The sequence below is a fragment of the Centropristis striata genome, chromosome 14 (genome assembly GCF_030273125.1).
Source record: "Centropristis striata isolate RG_2023a ecotype Rhode Island chromosome 14, C.striata_1.0, whole genome shotgun sequence".
In the NCBI taxonomy this organism is placed as follows: Eukaryota; Metazoa; Chordata; class Actinopteri; order Perciformes; family Serranidae; genus Centropristis; species Centropristis striata.
Genome location: NC_081530.1, coordinates 17,800,879 through 17,808,793, shown reverse-complemented (window position 1 = coordinate 17,808,793; position 7,915 = coordinate 17,800,879). Strand labels below are relative to the sequence as shown.

At 32.2% G+C, this 7,915-nt stretch overlaps 1 protein-coding gene across 1 annotated transcript; it reads left to right on the top strand.

Annotated features, from left to right (window-relative positions):
• The first annotated feature begins 694 nt into the window (after window positions 1-694).
• LOC131985203 (hepatic lectin-like) lies at window positions 695-7,875 on the top strand. Its single transcript, XM_059350266.1, has 8 exons — window positions 695-904; window positions 1,258-1,335; window positions 4,452-4,556; window positions 4,887-4,943; window positions 5,065-5,124; window positions 5,306-5,451; window positions 6,021-6,145; window positions 6,232-7,875. Exons 1-8 carry the CDS (start codon window positions 841-843, stop codon window positions 6,440-6,442), a joined length of 846 nt encoding a protein of 281 aa, XP_059206249.1. The 5' UTR covers window positions 695-840; the 3' UTR covers window positions 6,443-7,875.
• The last annotated feature ends 40 nt before the right edge of the window (window positions 7,876-7,915 follow it).

The window sequence follows — 7,915 nt, the reverse complement described above, 5'->3', positions numbered from 1 at the left end:
AATAAAAAAATTAAGTACGGAGAAAACACTGATGTTTTTTTTGTTATATATATATATATATATATAAAACATGGGGGGGGGGGGGGGGGGGGGGGGATCACAAATATGAAATTACAGAAGTTATCTTCTCCTCAAAGTTTAATTTAAACGAAAAACTTTAAGAAACAGTTCAATGTATTTTTTGCATGTTTTTATAATTATATATATTCAATATTTAAGTTATATTCTTGTGAGGGTGCAATGCTATATTAACTAACTAATTTATTATGATATATTATATTACCTTAAATTATATTATTCTATGAATTATATTTATATCATTAAATTGTATAATTATTAGAAAATAATTACATTTTAATTCATTAATTAATAAATTAATTAGTAATGAATTAGTAAGTAATTAATTTATTAATTACAGTTCTCTCTACGCTCAGTAACAGTCCAGTAAGAGAGATAAGATAAGATAAGATAAGATATGATTTTATTTATCCCGTAGTAAGGAGGAAGTGATACTAGTCTCATCACTTCGTCTTTGAAATTTTTCAAACTCTTAATACATAAACTGACCAAAACCTCAAGTACACTGACTTCATGTTTGATAATATAAACCATTTGTCTGTGATTCATGTCTGAACAACAGAGAAGGGGTGAAAATTTTCTTCAAATGACCTCATGAATTAAAAAAAAGAAGGAAGAAAAAGTGGGGAACCATTTATAAAGCCCTCCCCACACTCGAGTCTGACAGGAAGGACGTTTTTTCATGTTTTTGGTTTTTTTAGAGCAAATTATGGAACACTCATTCAGTTCCCTTTCTAACTCACAAATGAACGCAGCGTTAAAATGTCTGAAGCTGAAGTTCTTTACTCTGATGTCAGGTTCACAAAAGAGAGAGGACGAGCTCATGGTGAGTCATAAATATGATTATCTATCTATCTATCTATCTATCTATCTATCTATCTATCTATCTATCTATCTATCTATCTATCTATCAAGTTCGTATCGTTAAAGTATCGTTTAAGTGAAATAAATCAAAGTTTGATGTCACACTTTATCTGTATTTTTTCACATATTTGCAGCTTGTTTTATTTAGTTTCAGTTTTCTGCTGAAATCACAGCATGGATCACTTTTTTAAGGACATAAAGGAAATAAGTCTCCGTAACGGACAAAACATTAAAAACTAAATGACAATGTGATTTTAGAATCTTTTAAGATGAAGAGATATATTAGAATAATATAAGTTGTGTTTTCTGTCACAGTGAACACTTCCTCTCCGACCGAAACTCCTTATTCTGAAGTGAAGACCTTCAAGAAAGAGCCATCCACAGAGCTTCCTGGTGGGTATTAAAAATAAGTTATTGAAAGGAGGACAGGAAGGTGACCTTTGACCTCCAGCCAGTTCTCCATCACTTCTCCTTATGTTTCTTTTTATTAAAATTAGGGCTGTCATGATATCTGATTTCCACTACACGATTATTGTAGCAAAAATGATTTCCAATGATATTATGATAACTATTTAAAAAATATATTTACATTTTTGGCAAATAAATTACACTAAAAATCATCCAAAAGGAGGCGAAGAGAAAGTCAGTAAGCAAAAAAAACAAAACAGAGCAAGAATGGAAAGAAACTGACAAGATTTAAGAGGCGCTTGATGACATACACAGTATTATCAAATGTGTATTATAAATATGATATCAGTTTAACTTCCTGGTCCTTACTATGCAATCAAAACGAATATATTTGAAACCAAACTATCAACACTGCAATCAGTGTATTCTTAGTTTAGAGTAAAATATTGTGTCCTAATCTAAAATAATAATAGTATTAAAAAATATAAATGATATGTGGAAGGTTAAAAGTTAGTATAAAGGCCAAATCTGTGATATTTTAATATATATGCAGTAACTTTCAGGTATAATTACAGACATAAATGAGATGCAATGAAGAGAAAATTGCATTTTCTGTGTTTCTCAACAGACTAAAGTTGTAAAAATATACCTTTACAAATAAATCACAAACATTAGTGTGTGTGAGGAAACTAATAAGAGCATCAGAAGCTGTGAGTGACTTATAAAAGTAATCAGAAAGCAAAGCAAACATGTATGTACATGCATAACAAATATAATGTAGTTTAAAGAGGCTAAAAGCAGGCCTGGAAACATGTTCCTCTGTTGTAATATTTGTGCTTTTACAGTAATCTGCAAAAGAAAGAGATACAATCTATCAGTGAGTGAGGAGACGACTGGGTTATTTATATAAAGTCTATGGTGATGAGTTCTGGTGGTTTACTGTGAAACATCTTGAGGAGAAAAAGGCGAAGTCGAGAGAAAAATAAGGAACTGAATATGAAGAAACTACGTATAAATGAATAATTTGTCATCATTGTAAAGCTTCATGTTTCCTGTTGCTTTCTGAGTAAAAGTTCAATTAACTCAAATTACTCAACTACAAGTAAAAGTCCTGCATTAATATTTGTATTTATTTGTAAAGATGTGTTTTTAGAACTTCAGTCAGTTGAGAAACACGGAAAATGCCAATTTACTGTATATATATTTAAAACTGTGACAGATTTGGCCTTTTAATTAATTTTAACCTTCCACAGAGAATTTATATTTTGAATATTACTATATATTTGTTTAGATTTATTTAATTGATTTAATATTTTACTCCAAAGAAAGAATACACATTTTGTTATTTTAAGTACTAAAAGTTTCGGGCACTAACTATATTTATCAGGTTTCTCTTCTGGACCTTTTTGTATTTTAATCAGTGGTGAAAAAAGTATTCAGATACCTTAATGCAGTAAAAGTACTAATACCACACTGTGCAAATTGCTCCACTACAAGTAAAAGTCCTGCATTCAAAACTTACTGAAGTAAAAGTACTCGTTATGCAGAATGGACCCACTCAGATTGTTTTATATATTCTAAATATATTATTGGATTATTATTATTGATGCATTCATGAAAGCAGCATAAAGATAGGGCTCATTTCAACTACTTAATATACTAAAACAAATATGTAATGATTTTAAATTGATCATGTTTTATATGTTAAATCTCGACCTGAAAAGAAACTGAAGCTGTCAACTAAATGTAGTAAAAAAGTACAATATTTGCCTCAAAATGTAGTGCAGTAGAAGTATAAAGTTTCATGAAATGAAAATACTTAAATAAAGTAATTCAAAACTGTACTTAAGTGCTTGAATCAATGTAGTAAGTTGTTTTCAGTTTTCAGACATGAGCAAAATTAGAAACAAGTGTGTGAACACAGGAAACAAAACCACACATGAACAGGGTCACCACAGCTCTACAGACCACTGTGAGAAGAAAGAACTACCTGTTTAAAGTCAGTTGATCTTCTTCAAGACAATATGATGTTAATTGTGTAAATAATGGCCTCATTTAGAAGAACATAGAAGATAAAAAATCGTATGATTTGGGGAGTGGCTACCTTTGATTGACAGGTCACTAACAAGGCGAGCCATCATCAGAAGAAGAAGCAGAACTATGCGTATCCACGGCAACGTGTCAATAAACTTTTTCAAAAATATGGCCGTTAACCAGTTTGGTCTCATAACTTTAACCCTCTCACACTGTATATTCACGTAATGACAGTTTATCTGAAAATTTTGTTAATTAAAAATGTCTTCCTTAGCGTTTGGTTTGACTTAGATTAGATACTCCAAAGAGTCGCTGCTTTCTTAGGTAAATAACTGACTTTTCCTTTTTTTTTTTTTCTTTTGCTAGCCAAAACTACCAGTTAGTGCTCCAGTTAATGCTGACATGAATTAGCAGTGGCTTCTCTCAGTCAGGTTGAGGTGTAGAGAGGCGTGTAGTCAGTGTCGTCAGATCCCTCTTGCTCCTCCACAGTCCAAATATGGTCTGACCCCCGTTTCGGAAAAACAAGACGGCGACACCATAGACTGTATGGGCGACACACGTAAAGAAAGATGAGTGTAACGCTGAACTTGATGCTTCAAACGGGCAGTCTACAAACCAACGGGTGACGTCACGGTCACTAATCCATTATTTACAGTCATGGAAATAATTATTAGACCACCCTTGTTTTCTTCAATATATTGTTCATTTTTTGTTCATTGGCTGATATCTAGCCATTTTTCCATGGTTTTCTTGATAATGATGTTGGTTATTAGGCTATCAAGAAAACCATGGAAAATGGCTAGATATCAGCTCTTGAATTAAACTCTTATGAGCTATTTTTGTTGTTATCATTATACTTGTCTGAACAAATGTACCTTTAGTTGTACCAGGACTTAAAACAAAGAAAATTGAACAAAAAGGGTGGTCTAATGATTGTTTTCCATGACTGTAGTCTATGATTTAACCTTATTGTACACCAGACATGACTGTAAAGAAGAAAGTCGACTGTATCTCCAGTTACTTTAGAGCATGAAAACACACTTTCTGTCTTCTCTACTGTTCATCAGGTCCCCAGAAGTCAAACAGACGTTTTACAGTCACATCAGAGCGAGCGGTGCTGGTTGTTCTCTGTGTTCTCCTCCTGGCTTCTGTCATCGCTCTCGGCCTGAGCTGTGAGTTTACACTTCTTTCGATTGATTCATAAAATCTTAGGTTTGCTCTGAAGAACAGAACTGGAAGCTTTCTGATGACCTCGGTGGGTTTTTCCGTTTTTGCTTTGACAGAAAAATGTCAGAAGCCGAAACAGAATAGCTCAAAATAAAGTGAATCTTAGCATCATTTTTAATTCTCAATTGATTTTTCAGAACCATTGATGTTGAATGAGTAAAGGAAATTAAGTAAATTAATATTACTTTTTTGGATGGAATACAGTTTTCATCTACAGCTCTGATTATTTATGATTCTCCTGTTCTAAAAATACACTTTCTTCTTTATTTAATCAGCCTATAAAAACAGTCAGCTGACAGATGAGCTTGACGCTGTAAAAAGAAATCTCACAGGTAAACTTTGTCGGCTGCACAGTCACTTTAATATGTGTCACATTTTGGATTTCACTCAGTTGAATTCTGATTAATACTGATGAAAGTTACATCTTTTTTTAAAAATCTTCTTTCATATCAGAAAAAGAACGTGAAGTAAAAGCCTACAATATTTTGCAGTCAACAGGCAGAGCAGCAGCAGGTAAGTGATGGATTTCTAAATTGGATTTAAATCTCTTACTAAAGTGCTCAGTGGTCGTGTACTTTATCTGTGAAGTAAAAACGGTTGCCTCTCTCTAATTCAGTCTTTTTACTTCAAAGTTCTAGACTGAAGCAATCATTAGTTGCACCTGACTGAAGTTTTCACTGTGATCTCTTTATAGAGTGTCCTAACTTGGAGAAATGCTGGGAGCAACACAGAGGAAAGTGTTATTATTTCTCTAACACTGTTTTAACCTGGGAGCAGAGCAGAGATCAATGTAGAAGTTACAGAGGAGATCTGGTGAAGATTGACAGCGGAGAGGAGCAGGTAAAACATATTCAATCATACATATCAACATAAAAGAGGCAGACTCTTAAAAACACATCATTAATCTAGCCTTTTACACACACACACACACACACACACACACACACACATATATATATATAAAACAGAAGAAAAGAAAAGAATACAAAATATATTAATTAAATTAATGTATAATAAACACTATATAATAAGAGGAAAATTGAATAAAAAAAGATATATATATATATACATACATATATATATATATATATATACACATACATACATACATACATATATACATACACACACACACACATATATATGGTGTATCGTCTGTTCTGAATATTTTATTCCTATCATGTCTTGTTTTATCTGCGCATTTTTAATGTAAATCACTTTAAGCTGCATGTTTTTTATGAAGTGCTGTACAAATAAAATTAATTATGATTATGATTATGATTCTTCTTCTTCTTATTATTATTATTATTATTATTATTATTAATACATTCCCTGAACTAAACTAACACAGTTACTTTAGCACAGACCAGTTAAGTTATATACCTTTTTTTTTTTTTTTATCATTCCAGACGTTCCTGGAGCTGAGACTGAGAGAAAAAATGAACTTACCTGAAGACAAGTTCTGGATCGGACTGACGGACTCAGAGACAGAGGGCAGATGGCTGTGGGCGGATGGATCACCACTGGACCCGAGGTCTGACTAAACACTGTTCTTTGTCAGTCTCCAAAATCAGGTTAACAGTTTTATTGAACCAGTTCTTTCTGTCCCAAATATCTCAGTTTTATTTTTTGGAGCTCGCGTGAGCCAGACAACTGGGAAGGAGAAGATCGTGACGGAGAGGACTGTGTGAGGATGGGAGAGAAACTCGGAGCTCCAGACCTGAAGTGTTGGTTTGACAAAACCTGCAAAGTGCCTCACAGATATATCTGTGAGAAACAACAAACACGAACAACTCAACATAGATTCAAATGTGTTTCACCAACAACTTAAACAAGCTCAGCCCAGGATGCAGAAAGTGAAGCAGTGCTGTTTTTAAAAATAGAAAAAGAAAAAAAACTTCCTCCTAACATTACAATGCAGTTTCTTGAATGTGCTGAACAATAAATGAAGAGATGGTAACAGATAACCAGCGGAGGAGGAAGTAAAAGATCTAACAGCACACTGTAAAGATACTCTGTCACAAGTAGAAGCCCTGACTTTAAAGCTTTACTTTAGTAAAAGTATAATCATAAAAAAATACTTTAAGGATAAAAAGTAAAAGCACTAACTTCATAACAATGCCCCCTGTGACTGTTGTATCTGATGCAGTAATGTAACAACAGGATGATATAAATATTTTTTATTATTTTGCATATAACAGCACAAAAGATTATTTGTCGTTTAATTTAATTATGGATTGTTTGGTTTGTAAAAAAAAAAGAAGAAGAAAGATAGCAGGTCAAAATGTTACCAGAACCCAAAGTAACACTTTTTACGATGTGACTTAATAACATAAGTCACATTTTAATTATATTAAAATTGTTTATTTTCTGTAAATCTACTGATGGTTTCAGACGTACTTATCAACTGAATGAAGCATCATATTCTGTAAGCTCTTCGTGTTTTTATAAATGCATCTTCTTTCTTAAAGGTATACAATGCAGGATTATTAAAAAATGTATAGACTTTAATAATCTATCTCAATCATAACTTATGTGTGTCTGTATCTGCAGACTCTCTTTCTTTTTTCTTTTAATTTTGCTGCATTTGAGATGTTTCTGGGCATTTTTTGGTCACAAAACCATGAAAATAGTGGACAAAGCACCAAAAAACCCAAGTTTGAATGTTTGTATTTTTTCAAACAGTCAGCAACATTTCCTGCACGGTTTGCCTAGGTTGCTTGTAACTAAAGTTGTGAAATAAATGCAGTAAGGTAAAAAGTGTAATATTTGCCTTGACAATGTTGTGAAGTATAAGTGGCATGAGAAGTAAAAAATTCTCTAACAATTAATTCTGCAAAAGTGATTTTGCACAATTAATCAGCTTTTTAATTAACTTCTTTATTTTTGCTTCAGCAGTTGGATTCACTTGGAAAAGCATTTAAGTATTTTCAATCATAAACTGTCTTTAATTGTTTGTTTCTAACTTTAAAAGCATTTACAAAAAAGATTTTCTTGCAGCATGAAGCCGAATCTGTTCTTAGTCTTTTTACATTTTGGAGATAATGAGTTCATGCAGAGTAAGATAACAAAAAAAGATTACTTTTCAATGTTTTTACTAAAATTAAAATAAATCTCCAGTCACAATCAGTTAATGTACAACTCTCTGCTTCTTTTTTCTTTTAAAGTTCAACAACAAAATAACAGCTAAACCTGTTGACCAAAAAATGTCAAATGATATATATATGATAATATTTTAATTAATAATTATTTCTTCATTGAAAAAATGTATTTGCATATTCTATTTTATTTTACATACTAATGC